The 21,461-nt window shown below is 29.9% G+C and overlaps 1 protein-coding gene across 3 annotated transcripts in view; it reads left to right on the forward strand.

The window, feature by feature from the left end:
* The window catches only part of LOC126881998 (probable serine/threonine-protein kinase DDB_G0282963), a 222,013-nt gene that overhangs the window by 89,485 nt on the left and 111,067 nt on the right, over positions 1 to 21,461 (forward strand). For 2 of the 3 annotated variants that reach the window (XM_050646762.1, XM_050646761.1), the window contains exon 5: positions 5,491 to 5,631. The exons of the other annotated variant lie outside the window; for it this stretch is intronic. In XM_050646762.1, coding sequence (XP_050502719.1) covers positions 5,491 to 5,631 — 141 coding nt within the window. The remainder of the gene's footprint in view (positions 1 to 5,490; positions 5,632 to 21,461) is intronic. 3 annotated transcript variants of the gene reach the window in all.

Here is a 21,461-nt window from a genome sequence, read left to right on the forward strand (position 1 = left end):
TAAATACCATTGCAGCTGAAAATACGTACCCATCCCCTTAAAAGTTCGAAACGTTCGTCAAACTTGGTAATTGCGGTATATATAGGTAATAGTAAAAGTTTACTTTAAAATGTATTTTCGCGTCAGTTATTGGTTCATGTTCCGCCTCATAATTAAAAAAAATTCTACGAGCACGAGGGTGGACAGGTGTGAAAAATTCTGCTATTGCCTCGATTTCTTCTGCCACAGTTTTTGCAGTATTAATGAACTGCTCAAAAACATACTCATCGCGTAATTCAGACAAACTTATTTTTGTATGATCAATCATTTTTACGGCTTCTGACAATACAACATCTGACTTATGAAGAGCCTTGCTAACTATATTTATCTTGCTTAAAATTTCAAACCAAATAAGCAAAGAGCAGATGAATTTAAATGACTTACTTTTTGCCAATATTGAATTTGCCATATTTCTTGACTCTGCATCTTTGGTGTTATCGGAACATACGCTAAACAAGGCATCATACACTTTTCCCAGATTAAAATGGAGAGCTGTTACTGCTTCAACCCTGCTCTCCTATCGAGTATCTGAGAATGGTTTTAGGCTTAAAGTTGTAAAGTTGATGAAAAAACATAAATTTCTTGTACAATTAAATAGAAATTGACAATTTCTAATGAAGATTTAGCAGCATCATTCACTACCAGGTTTAGGCTGTGCGCTGTGCGCTGCACAAGGTACATAAAATGCACGGAAGTTTAAGTCTAAAATTCGTCTTTGTAAACCTATATTCTTCCCCTTCATATTTGACCCATTATCGTAACCTTGACTACGCGTATCTTGTATATGTTAATTTCGTTTGAGATTAAATATTCTAACAAAAATTGAGTTAAGCCCTGACCAGTAGTATCTGTAATAGGAAAAAAGCCTAGAAAATGTTCTTTTATTTCAGCCTTATTGCTTTTTTTTCAGCCCGAGTCGGACGGGCGGAAATCTATAAATCGCGCTTAAGTGCTAATGTAATTTTTCATTAATCGTTTTAAACAAAGTTTCATATTTTATGTTGAAACAAAGTGAAGGATCCGCTCTTTGGCGCTCGGCGCCCGTGTGCACCGCACACCCTGCACAATAGGTAAAGCCGTCCCTGCTGGCGACAGGACTATATGGCATGCTTAATTATGAAACCTCAACTCATGTACCCAATTTTTAAAAACACAAATCCTCCGAATTATATTTTGTATAGACTTTCCTCGATACATTTTTTGGCTGAGCAGTGTACACCACCGTGAAAACAGGTGACTGAAAGGTAAGACTGAAGTTGGGAGGCTAGAAAGATAAAATGTTGGGACGTGAATGGTGCCGAATATCCAACTAATAGTAACACCACTAGTAGTACTTACCACTAGAGGTACCACAAATCAGATCGTGAATGGCTCGCTTTAGGGAGCGGATTTATATGCGATCAATTTTGATGAAATATGCGCATATACAGTGGGTGATCATATTATTAGAGCCACCTATGAGTAAAATTCAATGTTTTAGAGGAAGGGTATATAATTGAGCTGTATAATATATTAATGCATTTGTTTCCATTTGGCTGTCTTGTTACACTTTATGAAAGTGCAATAAATAATCTGACAATAGTGGCAACACGCATGTGTCGCAATGCATGACTCAGATGCCATTGTTCGTCAGTGCTGCCCAGCCTAGCTTGCAACTCGTGTGCCTATTATTTTGTATTCTTGGTGTTTAGAGTTATAATAAACTTTGTGAGTTTCCATTGCTCTCTAGTGATATTCTGACAGTCCTATACTATATTATGTGAATTTATGAAAAATTACACTACTGGTACCAGAACATCATGGGAAATCCAAAGACATCTCACCAAGGAAAATAGCAGTAATAAAAACTTTAATATTCAATACTAATCACTCCAACAGAAACATAGCATTCATTTCTAAAGTTTCAAAGGCAACGTGGACCGTATAAAGAAAAAACTTACATACCATTATTAAACAAAAGTAAAATTTTCTGAGGTGGCTCTAATAATATGATCACCCACTGTATATTGCAGTAAAAAATTACGAAATATGCGCAAGATATGCACAAAAATTCAAAAAATGCGCATTTCGAGAAACCACAAATTTTCTGTTCTATTCTAGTGGGTTCTTTTATAGGGGGGAGGGGGGCAATCTTATTTATTACCTTTCAAATAAAATCATTATTTTAAATATATGCAATTTATTCACATTTTTTACAAAAACTGATACCAATAGTTACCTATTTAAAATAAAACAACAATATGACTATATATATCTTCGATTATAATTCACTACAATGTGTTTTTCCAAATTTTTTATGAGGAAACAATTTCTTTGATCAGATAAAATATTTTTATAACTTGAAAACTCCTTTCAACATCAACAGAAGTAATTGGGGCGTATTTAAAATAACTTGTTAAAGCCGAAAATTCTGCACCAAAATCAATTTCAAAATTTCCATTAAAAATTTCGCATATTAATTTATGTCCTCCAAAGTTTTAAAGCCGTTTAAAGACGGGATCTGATCTAAAAGCATGAATATTTCAATTTCCGTTAGAAAATCGTAAAACTATGGTTAAATGTGTAAATTCTCTTAACAATAGGGGGATTTAAAAGAATCCCCAGAATTATAGGTACCTACCTATTTACCAAATATAATAAAAGTCAATAAAATTCGGATTTCTCGGTAAACCATCCTTCATCATTTTATGGGAGCTGCCTGCGTGTATGCAGCTGTGCATTTAGCATAAAATCCGCTCCCTAATTAGTAATAGTAAATTCTACAGAGAATTGATCACTTACGGATTTATTTTGAATTAATTTTAAAAAGCTTTTGTAAAATTAGTATTTATTTTCAATCAAAATATTTGAAGTTTTGAAAAGACGTTCGCACTTGTACCCCTCTGCTTCAAATTTTGAACTTGTTTCTCTTTGCCACTTAGGCCATCGGTACATAATTCGCAAATATTTTACGGCTCTTCCTACTTTTTCTGTCTTTACACGGCAAATTACGTGTAGTAAAACTCACACTGGTATGGATATGTAAACATTACTAGAATGTCTTTCTACTTGACAATGTCATCATTAACTTAAAGAGATGGCTTTTGAATGTTCTTGGATAACTTTTATTTGTATAATTGCAAATTATTAATTCAGTTAATAAATGTGATAATTTTTTCACTAACTATGTATTCAGTGATTGTAATAATTTATATGTACAACAAAAACTAATACTCAATCGAGAAAAGAGGAAAAGTGTGAAAGTGATTTTTTAATAATATATTGTTACTATTAGGTCTGGATCCTGCGTATGAAAAAAAAAGTTGATTAATAGCAAGCTGAAAATTTGTTAATAGCTTAAGGGTGTCTAGTCGGATAAACTTTGATATATGGGAACACTGGAACAGGAGCAGTTTTAATTGTGGAACAGGTTAAAAATATGGAACGGTCAGACGACGAAAACGGCACATTTATTTTGTCCGACAGAACAGACTTAAACTCTCCGAACAGAGATTAAACTCTCATGCAAAAATCAGTCTGCTATTTATCACCTGTCATAATTCCTGTCATTTGACATATTCTACATGTTCCACTCATTAAAACGCCCATTTGGTGATAAATATCAGTCTGATTTTGGCATGAGAGTTTAATCTCTGTTCGGAGAGTTTAAGTCTGTTTTGTCGGACAAAATACATGTGCCGTTTTCGTGCTCTGACCGTTCCAAATTTTTAACCTGTTCCACAATTAAAACTTCCCCTGTTCCAGTGTTCCCATATATCAAAGTTTGTCTGACTAGACACCCTTAAGCTATTGACAAATTTTCAGCTTGCTATTAATCACCTTTTTTTCATACGCGGGATCCAGACCTATATGGAAAGCTTACAATTTTAAACATCTTTAACAACAAAATACTTGGATCGCAGAATATATTTATTATCCTGATGTATTCTCTGCTTGGATCTTCCACAAATAATACACAATAAATAACTTTTTATTAAGTTCACGTCTTAATCAATTATTTATCAAATACACTATATATCAACATTATTATTTAATCAACAACTCAAAATATTCCCGATGTCATATCAAATATTTAAAATTGTCACTGATGGTCACTGTCTGACTGACAATATGCTGACAATATTCTATTCGACTGAGTGCGTTGTAAGACAAAGATAGATTTGGAAAATATTACCACGGACATTGTGTTCATTTTTTTCGAATCCTGAAAAAACCAATAAATATTTTTGAAAAATTTAAACGCAGAATGAAAGACTAAATTATTACCGAGGGCCGAAAGTCCCTTAGAATAAATAAAAAGTTTATTTTGAATGAGATATTTGAAATTAAAAATCACACTAAATTTTCTCTTAGTTTTTCACCCCCTGTAACTTATTAAAATAAACATTATAGAAGTTCTCAGGGACTTTCGGCCCTCGCTAATAACGTAATCTTTGATTTTGCGTTTAAATTTTTCAAAAATACATATTAGTTTTATCAGGATTCGAAAAAAAAAAATGAATCCCCATTTGAATAGCATTGCAGCCGAAAATACGTACCCATCCCCTTAAGTACCTTACGAGTTTCTTAAAATAAAATAAAAGAAAACTTACAATTAATAGAGTAAAAATTTAAAATTAAACGTTTTAATTATGAAAAATTACTTGGTATATTTTGTGTTATTATTTCACCTATTTTGAATAATTTTTAAGAGCTTGATTTGCAAAGATGTTAAACCATTTACTAAAAATAAAATAATATCCAACACCTTACAGGCAAAGGGATACAAGTGTAAGTTACACCTGTTTGCTACAAACTCTTTTTAAATAAAACAAAGTAAGTTATCAATCGAAGCAGCACAGAAAACGACAATAAATATCGTCTCCATACCACCAGATTGACAACAGGTGGAATACTTTCTTTGGTTACAACCTCCCGAGATTTTCAAAATTTATAAATCAAACAGGATACCGAGGAAATTAAGATGAGAGAATTTTAAATAATTCACAACTCATCTGCTCAGCGTGGTAAAAGTTCCAACAAGAAAGATTCCTTAATACTCCTACAAAAGAGTAAATGAATTAAAAATGTATAAACATTTTCAATTTCTTTGCAACACGAAAATGCAGCAGCTGCATAATACTCTGGTTAAATCGGAGAGTGCAGGAAGAGTCTATACCGGTTTCGGAGGTCTTTTCCCCCTCATCAGTAGTCCCATATCCTCTTCTCTCCGACTTATCTTTTTAAATATTTCGTAAGTAGTTAAACTAGAACCTGGGATATGTCGCCACCAGTAGTTTAATTCAGCTGTATCTCTTTGCCACTAAATTTTTAGTACTATCTAGTATTATTTTGTGCAGTTAACTCAATTTACCATATTTTGTCACTTGTACCTCTTAGCATCTAATCCCCCCAATTGTTTTATCGGAGCAATACCGTATTATAAAATATTCACCCTTGGGTTCTTTTCAGGACCATCTTTATCTCAATTGGAGCCATTCGTAGATTCAGGTTCAGAGTATTTACCATCTCCTGTGGAAAAAGAAAGAGAACGTGAAAGGAAGAAAAATGAGAGATATGAGAGAAAAAAGCAAAAAGCCATTGGGGACCAAGGTACGAACAAATTGTCGATATTTGTTGTCAAACATAATCACAATATGTAGCATTTTTTCAGTTCTGTTTTTTAAGATTTGTATAAATTGGGGATAGTTCACTACTGCGCTCCTAGACCCATTTATGATTATTAAAAAGACCTCTACTCAAATTCTCTGGTCATCATCATCATAAGTGGCTCGACAATCCGTTGTGGATCTTGGCCTGCTCACAAAGAAGTCGCCACTCCTGTCGATTCCTGGCAACTTCCCTCCATCTTCTGACCCCTAGAATTTTTAGGTCTTCAACATCATCAATCCATCTTCTTCGTGGTCGTCCTCTACTTCTTGTACCCTCTGGTTTTGAAAATGTTAATCTCTTAGTGTATTCGTGGTCTGACATCCTAGCAATGTGTCCAGCCCATCTAAGTCTCTGCACTTTAACGAATTTCACAATATCTGGATCGGTGTATAACTGATACAGTTCAAAGTTGTATCTTCGACGCAATAGCCCATTTTCATTTACTGACCCAAAAATCTTTCTAAGAATTTTTCTCTCAAAAATACCAAGAAGTCTTTCGTCACTTTGAGATAGGGTCCACGTTTCAGCTCCATATATCAAAACCGGTCTTATTAAGGTCTTGTACACAGTGATGAGCGCACTAATAACCGGCAAAATAACGCAAAAGATGGAAAACATATTAAGTTATGAGATAAAAAGAGATGAACCTAGTGGAGGTGTTAAATTTAGCGATAGTAACTTATAGATTGACATTATATTGATTGTTTCCCACCTTTAGACGTATCGGACGAGTTTGAGAAATGCCACTGTCACAGTGACAGTTTTAGTTGACGTACTCCTCTGATACGTCTAAAGGTGGGAAACAATCAATATAATGTCAACTTATGTGTTACTATCGCTAAATTTGACAACTCTACTAGTTTTATTTCTTTTTATCTCACAATTTAATATGTTTTCCATCTTTTGCGCTATTTTTCCGGTTATTAGCGCGCTCATCACTGTATATTGAGCTTTACTGCACGTTTTATATTTTTATTTTTTAAATGTTTATGGAGACCGTGACTATGCGTCTTTTTATTTCATCGCTTGTCGTGTTTATTGAGTTTACTAGCGATCCAAGATATGTGAATTCCTTGACTTGCTCAAAGGTGTGATTGTTAATTTGAATTCTCTGTTGGATATTTCGGGAGTTTTTAGAAACCAACGTATATTTGGCTTTTTCCTCGTTTACCACAAGTCCTAATTCATTTGCCGCGTCCGCAAGCCTTGTAAAACACTGCACCATGTCTCTCAAACTTCTCCCCACTATAACTATATCGTCAGCGAATGCGAGAATTTGCGTCGCTCTATTAAAAATAGTTCCATTTATTCTAATATTTAATTTTCTGACTGCATTTTCCAAGGCAATATTAAAGAGGAGACACGCCAGCGCGTCTCCCTGTCTTAGACCATTATTATTCTCTGGTAGTTGTCTAGAAAAGTGGCTAATCTATGAACAAAAATAAATTTTAACTCTACAAATTTAACACTATTTGCTTAGAAACGAGCGATCTTAAACCTATTGTTATTAAGTAAAATATTACTTTTGTCTTATGAATTTACAGAGAGGGGCAAAATTAAGGAATAATTTTGCCCTCCCTGTATTCATAATTCATTTTTCGAGAATTGGCGAATTCTGAAATAGATCGATTTTTATTTTTAAATTATGACTTTTTGATGATTGATGAAAATGATGAAATTACATATAATTATCATACTAGTGACGTTATCCATCTGAGTGTGATGACGTAATTGATTATTTTTTATAATGAGAATGGGGGTGGCGTGCTAACTCATTTGGAAGGTTATTCATTTCTATATTCAGTAATATAAATGTTACCTGCCAAATCCGATTTCAGGACAAACTAGTTTGTCGTAAACGCATTAAGATAAACTAGTTTGGCTAGGCCAAATTAGTTCGTCCTAAACACGATAGGATAAACTAGTTTAGCCTAGGCCAAACTAGTACGGCCTATACAGCGTTTCACGTTAAGAATAGAACATTGCGCTTATGATTTATGAAAATCAGTATTGCCAAACCTCTCGGGCATGGGTGGCTACTCGACTGCCGATATACGATTCATTCTATCGAGTACGGCATGGCATCGGCGCGCTTTTGTCGTTCATAAGAAATACATGGGACTATCTCCGCAATGTTCTATTCTTAACGTGGAACGCTGTATAGTATAAACATTAACAGGTTGATTGATTAGTAGGGTAAAGCTCAATAGCTCCGCTATAGTAATAGATATCAATAAAAGTTAATAACAAAAATTTTAGCCACCTTTGAGCTTCACATTACAAAATTAGTTAGAATGTTACAGGGTGTTCGATAACACAGTGGCAGACCTAACTTATGTTTTTTTAAATTGAACACCCTATATTTTATTTTATATTCGAAATCCTGTTAACTTCTCCATCACAAAAATATAAAGGTTTAGTTTGTAATGTTATACAGGGTATTTACAAAGTTATAACCAATTTTGTATGAAAATCGTAACAAGTTCAACTCCCTGTATAAATAAAAATAAGCACAACAGCAATGGTTTATTAATGCCATATTTTTTTATTTATTGTCAAAATTTTTAAGAATCATTGATATTGCTAATTTTCTTTATATCAAATACAGGGTGAGTCAAAACGCAAGTACATTATTTTCTCAGTAATGTTAAATGGAACACCCTGTATTTTATATCATTATTGAAAAGTAACATTAACGTACTTTAATTTTTATATAACATTCCCTATGCCCAAATTTATTAGTTTTCGAGATATTTTCATTTTTCAGAGCAAATTATTTTAGATGTTTAAATTTATCTAAATTTTAAGTAAGCCATGACTGAATTGACAATTGAAGATTACCGATTATCAGTCCGGTAATCAATGTAACACTGTAGCAAATAAAGAAATAAAAATAATTTATTAGTAATACATTTTACAAACAAAAGCACAACCACTACATGCAACATTTTTGAAACAATTAAAAACTATCTTTTTATGTAAATGCAACAAATAAACAAAGAAAATTAGTAATAAATTTTACAAAAAAACACACAAACACAAAATACAATATTTTGTGAAGACAATTAAACACTACTTTTGTATGTAAATGTAACAATGTAACAAATAAAGAACGAAACATAATTTATCAGTAATGCATTTTGCAAAAAAACATGTTTGAAAAAATTAGAAGCTACTTTTAATCAAATATTTTTAATATTTAATTACATAAGATGTTCAAAATTATCTCCTAACACATTTATGTAGGGGACCATGGGTAACAATGAGACACTTTTTTTTTGGAGCTTAGTATTTTAGAAACTAAGCTAAATAATATTTATTTTTTGAGTTTTACATGATGGTATAAGTATTTACAAATAATTTTGAATAGAATATAATGCAAAAAATGATAAATAATGTAAATACAGAAAATATTCTATCAAAATGTAATTTGTCTCATTGTTACCCATAGCGGAAGTACAATGAGACACTATTTGAAAAGTGCAATTTTTTATGCAAAACATTAGAAAAATAATGAAAAAAATATATCAAATGTTTAATTATTTATTATAAAACACCAGCATGAGCTAAAACTAATAATAATATAAGAAAAACGTAGATAAACATTCATTTTACTGAATATTAGAACTGAGCAAAACGCGATCCAATAATAATAAAATAAAAAAAACATTAATTTTTCTGCCTTTCGGAAATAAATAAACTAAACCTTATTGTAATATAAGAAAAACATAAACATTAATTTTGCTGAATATTTAAATTGAACTTAATTTCAAATGAATAAAAAGCGTTTTGTTATGCCATAGTTAACAGGACATGGCAAAATCATTTTTATGTCTTTTTGGCAGCGTTGTAAGCCAAACTAAATGGCTTAAAGACATTTAAAACCAGAGGTTGCAACTTGTTCGTTGAATGTGGAGGAAAAGTTATAATAGTAATTCAATTTTCTTGCCAATGTCTAAAACTTTCAAGTTATTTTCCTTAGCTACTCTTCTGTTGCTGGATCCAGCATCTACAGCTGTACGCAATTGTTCCTTTGTCGAATTTCCTAGGAGGATTTCGCGTCATTTTTTTTTAATTAATTTAAAATTAAGATATAAAATAATTTACATTATGGGATACAATGCGACATGTCTCATTGTTACCCAACAAGCAATGTATCATTGTTACCCAAACGACCTTTACAACAAAAAAAATTAATTTCAACCTAACCTTTAATCGATTCAATGAAAAAATGGCCCAATTGACAATGAAACAATAAGGCCCTGCATATTATCCATTCGCCAAAAAAATTAAAGAAAACAGGTTTTTCGTTTAAAATTCAAAAATACCTACATTTAACAAAAAAAGAATTGGTCAAATATTAACACTCACTGCCGGTCGGAACGATACTAAACATGTGGGATGCCTACAAACAGAAACCTTGTGGTCCTTACATAAAAGCTAAAGCGCGCATGCCAAAATTTTGACGAAAAAGTCGCATAGGTAGCCAGAAATACAGGTGTCTCATTGTTCCCCGTGTCTCATTGTTACCCATGTTCCCCTACGCCTAAAAACGATCATTGAATGAGCTACTTACTCTACGGAGCATTTGTAAATTAACACATCGAAATACACTTTGTATTCTATTTTTCATCTCATCCCTTGTTGTTGGAGGTATTTTATAAACTTCATTATTAACGTAACCCCAAAAAAATCAGTCCAGTTTATTAAATTCTGGTGATTTGGGTGGCCACGCTACTGGTCCATTGAAAAATGAAAATATCTCGAAAACTAATAAATTTAGACATAGGGAATAATATCTAAAAATTAAAGTACGGTAATGGTACTTTTCAAAAGTGATATAAAATGCAGGGTGTTCCATTTAAAATTACTGAGAAAATAATGTACTTGCGTTTTGACTCACCCTGTATTTGATATAAAGAAAATTAGCAATATCGACCATTCTTGAAAATTTTGACAATACGTTAAAAAATATGGCATTAATAAACCATTGTTGTTTTGCTTATTTTTATTTATACAGGGAGTTGAACTTGTTACGATTTTCATACAAAATTGGTTATAACTTTGTAAATACCCTGTATGACATTACAAAACTTTATATTTTTGTGATGGAGAAAACAGGATTTCGAATATAAAATAAAATATAGGGTGTTCAATTTAAAAAAACATAAGTTTGGTCTGCCACTGTGCTATCGAACACCCTGTAACATTCTAACTAATTTCGTAATGTGAAGCTCAAAGGTGGCTAAAATTTTTGTTATTAACTTTTATTGCTATCTATTACTATAGCGGAGCTATTGAGCTTTACCCTACTAATCAATCACCCTGTAGTATAGTACCTGATATATTAGAATAATAATAAAAGAAAGAATAGAATCAGAATACGAAGACATGGAAGAACAGTCGATTTTGTGCAGGAAGATCGTTCACTAATAATATATTCGTTCTGCAGCAGGTAATACAAAAACGGAAGGCAAGGAATCTATCTACCCACCTATTGTTTGTTGATTTAAAGAAGCCATACGATACGGTACCTTTGAAAAAATTGTTTCAAACATTGACGAAAGTAGGTCTCAGTAGAGAGTACGTGGATGCTATCGCAAATATATACAAAAATGCAAGAAGTGTCGTTAAAGAAAGAAACTTTATATCTGAATCATTTCCATTAACAGGGGCTTAAACAAGGATGTTGTCTGTCTCCGACTTTATTTAAAATATATATATATATATATATATATATATATATATATATATATATATATATATATATATATATATATATATATATATATATATATATATATAAAGTAATTAGGTAATATTGACTGATACTATGTAGATTATAGTTTTGTTTTGGGGTTGCAGTCATTTATTTTTTAGGGGCAGGATAAGTAAAACTCTGTGTTATTACCTAGCTTTCGCAAAATATATTTGCTTCTTCAGGGTAAGCTGAAATGAGTATATTATAAATACAATGAAATTAAGTTAAAATACATTGTATAAAAAATAACAAAAAAGACTTACAACTTGAGGTTATTCCTAAACATTTTCACAAAACATAGTATATATATAATTCTTATTCTAATGTTATCCAAATAGCAATGTTTTAATTTTCAAAAATTCGATTTAATAATTTAGTTTTTAATTTTGATTAATGCCAGAAAGACACTCGAATAATGTCAAAAAGACACAAAAATCTGTTTATTTTATTTTAAGTTGAAAAGTTAGTATTAGATTATTTAATTAGTAATCAAAATATCAAAAACTACTACATATTTTAAATTATAGAGGATATAACTAGATATTTATATGCATTAGTAGTTTATTTTATTTTAAGTTGAAAAGTTAGTATTAGATTATTTAGTGAGTAATTAAAAACTATTATATATTTTAAATTATAGAGGATATAACATATATTTAGTTTGCCAATTATGGTTTTGTTAATAAATTAAAGTGTTGCCAAATTTGAAGATTAAATTTATAAAATTTAGTCGAGGAATTTAATGTTTTTGATTTAAAACATCATTTATCATAAGATAAAATATAATTATAGATGTTGCTTAGTTTATTTATATCAGTTCTTTTATTCACACATTGATATTTATTTATGCATACCATTTCTAGGAATTCCCTTTTATTTAGTTGGTTTTCATGTTTTAATACCGTTGTTTCATTGAAATTGAAAGAATGATTTTTACTTATGGCATGATCCACTAATGCACATGTATTTTTGTTGTTTCTGAGATCGCTTTTATGTGATGTTAGTCTACCTATTAAATTCCTGGATGTGTGTCCGATGTATGATTTATCACAATTTTGGCATGGTATCTTGTATACTACATTTGAGTTTTCCATGATACCAATAGGTGTTTTAGTTTTTGTATATAATGTTGCTAATGATTTTATATTTTTAGTTGCAACTTTAATTTGTGGGTAGTTAGCAAATACTTTAGTTAATTTGGGTGTTAATATTGGTATGTATGGTAGTGATGTGTAAGTAAATTGGGATTGTGAAATTTGGTGATTAGGTTCTGTTGTTTTATTCATATCAATTATTCTATTATTAGGGTTGTTAAATAAAAATTTGTTTATTAGTTTAATTGGGTAAGAATTCTCCAATAAAATTTCTTTGAGTTCCATTAATCCTTTATTGATGTTGCTAGTGTGAGATAATCTGTTGATTCTGTTTTTTAGACCCAATATTAAATTTATTTTCATATGAGGTGGATGCTGTGAATGGTAGTTGATAAATTTGTTACTATCTATAGGTTTTCTATACCATTCGGTACTTAATACATTTTGCGGATTTCGTTTGATTCTCATGTCGAGATATGGGATGCTATTATCTATTTCTTCTTCACATGTAAATTTTAGATGTTCATTATGGTTGTTAAAAGTTTGTAATGTTTCATTTATTTGATCTGCAGGTAAAGTAAGTATTAAGTCATCCACGAAACGTTTAATAAATGGGATATGAAAAGGTAACTTATTTAAAGAATCCCTGATTAAATCATCCAATACATAATTACATAACATGCATGATATGCTAGAGCCCATGGGGGTGCCAAAGATTTGTTTGTAGAATTTATCATTAAAAATCAATACATTGGAATCAAAAATGAATTCCAAAATGTCTAAGAAAGTTTTATTGTTCATTTTGCAATTTATCTCGATTTCATGCCAGTGTTTGTTAATGCTGTTCTTAATAACATGTAGGGGTAGATTGGTAAATAAAGATATTACGTCAAAGCTTACTAATATATAGTTGTTAGGTAGTTGATAGTTATTAATAAAATTACTTAGTTCAAAAGAATCCTGTATAGAGAAACTATCATCTAAGCTATATGATTTTGTAACAATATCATTCAAAAACTTTGCTAGTTTACTATTGGGTGAATTAATTGATGATACAATTGGTCTCATTGCTAAATTAGGTTTATGTATTTTTGGTAGTGCATAAAATTATTTGGATAACATTAGAATAAGAATTATATATATACTATGTTTTGTGAAAATGTTTAGGAATAACCTCAAGTTGTAAGTCTTTTTTGTTATTTTTTATACAATGTATTTTAACTTAATTTCATTGTATTTATAATATACTCATTTCAGCTTACCCTGAAGAAGCAAATATATTTTGCGAAAGCTAGGTAATAACACAGAGTTTTACTTATCCTGCCCCTAAAAAATAAATGACTGCAACCCCAAAACAAAACTATAATCTATATATATATATATATATATATATATATATATATATATATATATATATATATATATATATATATATATATATATATATATATATATATATATATTCAATCATCGCTAGAGCAGTGGAGGAAACAAGTATCCGGAATGGGAATAGACATAGGCGGCGGTAAATGTCTATCAACTTTGTTTTTCGCAGATGATCAGGTAGTCGTAGCTCGTAGCGAATGATGAGGAAGACATGGACTAGAATTAGAATTAGAAATATGCTTTATTTTCATGAAAAATTGAACAATTTTATCGACATAGCTTATGAAAAGTCGCGAAAACAAAACAATAACAATACAATTATTTACTAAAATTACATAAATCGTCAATCAAATAAAAAATATATAATAATGAAGTAAACAAAAACAAAGTAAGTTGTCAATCGAAGTAGCACAGAAAACGAGAATAAATATTGTCTCCGAATACTTTCTTTGGTTACACCTGAGATTTTCAAAATTTATAAATCATACAGGATGTCGAGGAAATTAAGATGAGAGAATTTTAAATAATTCACAACTCATCTGCTCAGCGTGGTAAAAGCTCCAACAAGAAATATTCCTTAATACTCAAACAAAAGAGTAAATGAATTAAAAATGTATAAACATTCTCAATTTGTTTGGAACACGAAAATGCAGCAGCTGCATAATACTATGGTCAAATCTGAGAGTGCAGGAAGAGTCTATACCGGTTTCGGGGGTTGTTTCCCCCTCATCAGTAATCAGTAGTCCCATATGGATAGATATTACACTCTTAGTAAATTTATTCGTTGTTGACAGGATGACAGGATTGAATTAAATTGTTGATCTGTGAAGTCCATGTGAGTTGTGAGTCAAATAATATACCTAAAAATTTGATTTCACGGACTTGTTTCAGAGAATATTCATTTAGACACACGTTTAAGTTTTATTCCTCTCTTCTTTTGTCAAAGATTATTACTTTAGACTTCTCAGTTGAAAATGTTAAACCAGTATCTAAAAACCACTTTCCAGGCTGTTTAATGTTCTTTGTAGAATTTGCATAGCTAAATCTATATTTTTACTTTTAACATACCTATATTACTAGATCATCAGCATAAAGATTAGCTTTTACAGGAAGCTCTATGCAGTTTGTTATATTATTAATTGCGATTAAGGATAATATTGGGCTTAAGGCCAATCCTTGAGGAATTCCATTATGGAATGATTTCGATGTTGATATGAATACATTGGTTTTTACTTGTATGGACCTGTTTTGAAGAACATTTTTGGTAAAAGCGAGAAACTTACCATCTATTCTTGTATTAATGCTGAAAGTTACTATAAACATTGCGATGAAATCAAACTTTATGTTCAGGTATATGACCCACACATTTTATGTTTAACGGAAACTTGTATATATCACTAGCGATTTTTCAGATTCTGAGCTACAGATCCCTGAATATATAATGGCGCGTTGTGATTCTAGTAGTCGTCATACCGGAGGAGTTCTAATTTATACGAAAGAATACATAAAAGTCAATAATATCAAAACATTTATTATTGACAAGAGTTTGTGGGTTTTGTCTTTGGATGTTGTAATTAATGGAACATATTATGGAATAGTGGGTATTTATAGATCGCCAAGTGGTAGTATAAGTGAATTCATTGATGTATTTTTCAAGTGGATGGATGATTATTATGAATATTATGAACATAGTAGTTGTAGTATAGTCATTGCTGGAGATTTCAACATACATTATGATAAAAATTGTCAGGGTAAAAGTAAATTGAAAGAATATATAGAAAATAATGGAATACAGCAACTTGTAAATGAATATACAAGAATTTTTAAAGATTCAAAATCTATGATTGATCTTGTCATAAGTAATGACTATACGTTAACTGCTCATGTAGAAAAAAATTACATAATATCTGATCACTGTATTTAGTCCAGGGCGCATCTGTTTTGAGATGGATGTTGAGAGGTGACTCAAATTTTTTTGCAGAAATTGCTTGAAAATAAATCAAACAATAATATTTGAGTTATCCTCCCTCTCAAAAAGGTTCGGAACATTGTTTAAATAATCAAAATGTCAAAAAATTAAGGAAAAATTCGATTTTTTTCTTGGTTTTTTGATTATAACTTTAAAAGTATTCATTTCCGAGAAAAGTTGTACTAACATGAAAGTTGCGTAATTAAATTTACTACAATACAGAATTGAATAAGAATTTAAAAAATAGTCACCCTAGTTGCAAAATAGCAATAATTGCGGAAAAACCATACAAAAACAAGTATTCGCATTTTACGTTTTTCAACCATTTATGCCAAACTTAGGACCTTCATATTTCACCCAGAAAAAGTTCATGATACAGTAAACAATACTGTAAATTTCGTTAAGATCGGTTCAATAGATTTTGCAAAATAAATTTTGCAATCCAGCTTTCGCAAAAAATATCCATTTTTTCAAAATGTTACAGGACTGAAAATAAAGCAGATAGCAAGTTGAAATTTTTTTTCCTTATAGAAGTGTACTGTACCTTTCATTTATAATTTTCAAAATTAAAATTGATTAATTACCACGGCGTCAGGAAATTTTTTAAATAAACATTAATTTTTGGTGCTACGCGCAGGACAGCGGTGTTCGATTCACACAAGTTGATTTCCACCAAAATTTCTTCCAATCTTTATCGAATATATTATTTTCTTACTCTATATTTTGTTGTATTTTAATATTTTAATTCCACAAAAATCAAACTAATTTTATTATTGTTTGTGAAACATTGTTTAAACAATTGCATATGTTTAAAAATAATAAACTTTTATTCTCTAAGTTAAAATATTTGAACAAAGAAAGTTTTTGCTAATAAAAGTGTTATTTCAAAGGATAGAGTATGTGTTTTTATTTTGCAATAAACAAATTTATTTATTTATATCGAAATGTAATAAAAATTAAAATGTATCAATCATTATCAAAGGTCATTGGAATGCCCAATCACACAAACTATATTAATCTATTTTAACTTTGCAAAATTGCAAATGAAAGGTACAGTACACTTCTATACGTAAAATAAATTTCAACTTGCTATCTGCTTTATTTTCAGTCCTGTAACATTTTGAAAAAATGAATTTTTTTTGCGAAAGCTGGATTGTAAAATTTATTTTGCAAAATCTATTAAAGCGATCTTAATGAAATTTACAGTATTGTTTTACTGTATCATAAAGTTTTTCTGGGTGAAATATGAAGGTCCTAAGTCTAGCATAAATGGTTGAAAAACGTAAAATGCGAATACTTGTTTTTGTATGGTTTTTTCGCAATTATTGCTATTTTGCAACAAGGGTGACTATTTTTTAAATTGTTAACCAATTTTATGTTATAGGAAATTTAATTACGCAACTTTTAGGTCAGTACAACTTTTCTCGGAAATGAATACTTTTAAAGTTATAATCAAAAAACCAAGAAAAAAATCGAATTTTTCCTTAATTTTTTGACATTTTGATTATTTAAACAATGTTCCGAACCTTTTTGAGAGGGAGGATAACTCAAATATTATTGTTTGATTTATTTTCAAGCAATTTCTGCAAAAAAATTTGAGTCACCTCTCAACGTCCAAATGTACTAATATTTTTACAGATGCGCCCTGGTCTAATTGTCCATGTGCTCAATAATAAAGTAACTAAAAGTGAAGTCATTGAAACAAAACAGATTCGTTCTAAAATAATATATGATAATATGGTAAACATGTTGATTGAAAAAGATTGGGCATATTCTTCGGTAAACATCGATGAAGTTACTGATAATACTTTCGTCAATAATATCGTACATGTTTTGAATAGAGTGTCACCAGTTAAAACTGTGGAAGTTAAGAACTTTGGTAATAAATGGTTTGGCAACACTTGTAAATGGGCAGTTAAGAATAAAAATATTGCTTATAAAAGATTTTTGTTTACAAACGATTGCGTAGATTGGAATAACTATAAAATTGAAAGAAATAACTGTGTTAGAATTTTAAAACAAGTTAAAATTAGATTTTATGAGTCAAATATTGATAGGAATAGGGGTAATTCTAAACAAATGTGGAAACATCTCAAACAGTTAGTAGGAACTAATAAAACTATATCACAATTTCAAAGTCTTGAACATGAAGGTGTAACATATAGTGTAAATTTGGCAAACATATTAAATCAATATTATGTTGATAGTATTAAAGATATTAGTGTAAGTTTTGACCAAAATAGTGATATTAATTTAAATTTGCAGACAGTTGTTTCATCTGATGTAAATTTTGAAACTTTTGAGAGCATATCACTAAACCAACTATATGATATAATCAAATTACAATATAAAAAAAAATAGTACGGATGAAGTAGGTCTTGATATTATCAAAAATCTATTTCATGTGTTAGGTTATCCTTTATTAAATTTAATTAATATGAGTTTAGAGAAGGGCCTGGTGCCCAAGCAATTTAAAATATCAACTATAGTTCCTGTTCCAAAAGTTCCTAATACTAATAAACTTGATCAATTACGTCCAATAAATATGCTCCCATTTGTGAAAAAGTTTTAGAAATTGTGGTGTACAATCAGCTGATTAAATTTATTACTTCAAATAATATCCTGTATAATTACCAGTCTGGATTTAGACATTCTCATTCATGTGAGACCGCATTACAGTTAGTTGTCTCAGATATGAAAAGTATTTTAGATACGACAGGGGTCGGTATATGCGCAGTTTTTATAGATCTCAAAAGAGCATTTGAAACAATAGATCGGCATATACTTCTTTTGAAATTAAAGAAATATGGTTTTAACGGGACAGTTTTTAATTGGCTGGAAAATTATCTGTCAAATAGGTACCAAAGGACTAAATTAAATAGTGAAATGTCAAATCCACAGTTAAATGATATTGGTGTGCCGCAAGGCAGTGTACTTGGACCTCTACTTTTCATATTATACATTAATGATTTGGGAAACGTATTAAGCAAATGTAAAATTCCTCTTTTTGCTGATGACACATTAATATATTTTTATGGGGAAGATTTTGTTGATGTAGTGGACACAATGAATCGTGAATTGCATTTATTAACTGAAAGATTTAAGTTAAACAAATTGAAAGTCAATGAGTTAAAATCCAAATACATGTTTATTGGTAATAATACTCTTTTCGGGAAATTCTTAAGTTTGGATGTTCACATTAAATTAAATAATGAAAAAATTGAAATGGTTCAGGAAATAAAGTATTTGGGATTAATATTGGATAGGGAACTAACTTTTAGTAAACATGTTGATTACATTTGCAGAAAGATAGGGAAAAATAGGTTTTTTTCGAAGAGTATCACCATTTTTGACATTTCAAACTAAATTAACAATTTATAATTCGTTAATATTACCTCACTTTTTATATTGTTGTTCATTGATTTATACAGGATGTTCTAATTATGACAGGCTTCAAATTCTCCAAAATAAGGCTATGCGAGTAATATTGAGATGCAATCGATATACTCGAATTCAAGATATGCTGAAAACTTTAAATTGGTAAAAAGTTGAACATTTTATGTATGTCCAATCTATGACATTCTTATTTAAGATGGTAAACCATTTATTGCCTGAGTATTTGAACAGTCAGTTGGTCCCGATAGCAAATGTTCATGAGCATAGCACTAGAGCTGCAAATTCAATAAATTTTTATGTTAGAACAACCAACAAGTCCAGTTCAATGAAAAGCTTGTTTCATAAAGGAATTGTACAGTTCAATAATATACCTTATCACATTAAAAATAGCCATAATGCAACTATCTTTAAGAGATTATTAGTCCATTATATTAAAACTAAGACCTAGAAACCAATTGGAAATGTTTGTTGTACTTCCAGTGTTTTTATTTTTATTTTATTTTTTCTTTTTTTATTTATATATTGAATGTTTCTGATTAATTTAATTTGACAATGCTTATTTCTTTATTTGTTTAGTCTCATGTTTTCATTTTTGTAAAAATTTTTGTAATACTTTATGATAATTATACAGCGCTCCTTGCCTTGACAATACTTATGTAATTTGTACAGGTGTGGAGTGCAATGTTTCTGTTTTGTGTATTATTTATTATGATAAATAAATAAATATCTATCTATCTATCTATCTATCTATCTATCTATCTATCTATCTATTTTCCAGTTTTTCATCATTTTGAGGATATAATGCGTCCATGTCGTGTCGAAAGCTTTTTTAATGTCAAAAAATATTGCGATTATTTTTTGTTGTTTTGTAAATGCTTTATGAATTTCGGATTTTAGTGAGACAATGTTATCAGTTGTCGATCTGTCTGAACGGTATCCGCTTTATATTGAAGTAAAAAAGGTTTCTGTTTTCCAAGTACCATTTCAGTCTTTTACTTAATATTCTCTCCATTGCTTTGCATATACTACTGGCGAGCGATATGAGGATGGCAAGTTTTTGGCTTATTTATTTTTAAAAATGGAATTATAATAATAGGGAACTTGCACATTTTTTTTATTAGATAATAATGTTCAGTTTTGTTTAAAAATGAGATTTCCAAAATTTCACGCTTCAAAAACTCGTAATAACTTAGAAATACATATTTAAAGTCTTCTGCGGTATAAAATAGTTCAAACGGCCCGTGACGTCACATAGTTTTGCATTAGTTTTGATTATGGTTATATTTCGCTGTGTCTAGGTAGACGCTAACGTGTACGCAAATAAAAAAGTTAGGTAGACGCGAATTAAACTTCATCAAGCCAGTGACGTCATTATTTATCTTGCGCAGTGACTATATATTTTGGTACATGCTATTTTGATATGTTTAGTGTTTGTTTGATAGAAAAATATTTGTTAAGGGAAGGGAAGCAGAACTTTTCAGATGTTTCAAACTTAATTGTAATAAATCAATGTATATATATATATATATAAAAGTATATATTTAGGTTAGCAAAATAATTATATATATTTAGTTGACATGACATGTAGGTACAAAATATTGTTAAAATAATTTTAATGCGTAAGTGAATTATTATAATCAACTATTCTAAATGCAAAATAAGCCACAATTTAACTAAAAAAATTATTTTATTAACGTTTCGACGTCCAAATCGGATGTCATTGTCAAAATACAAAAATTAGTAAGATTAAATAAATTATTAGAAAACATTTTTTACCGAGCAACAACATTTCTGTTTAATTTAATAATATTTTGTATTTTGACAACGACATCCGGTTTAGATGTCGAAACGTTAATAAAATCAATTTTTTAGTTAAATTGTGGCTTAGTTTCCATTTAGAATAGTTGATTACAAAAATGCCACAAGGATAATAGCTTCAGAACAAGTTAATTATTATTGTGAACGCTTTAGGTCTTCCTTTTATTTTAAACTTGGACGGTAATACTATTTCATTTATAACTAAAAATATATATATATATTAATTTATAGTCTCTAATCTTTTTCATACTGTTTTAAAATGTTCTTAAACTCATTAAAAAAACTAAATAATTATTGTCCATACTCCATAGTTAATTTAAAAACAAACACTAAACAAATAAAAAAT

The sequence above is a fragment of the Diabrotica virgifera genome, chromosome 3 (assembly GCF_917563875.1).
Source record: "Diabrotica virgifera virgifera chromosome 3, PGI_DIABVI_V3a".
Lineage (NCBI taxonomy): Eukaryota > Metazoa > Arthropoda > Insecta > Coleoptera > Chrysomelidae > Diabrotica > Diabrotica virgifera.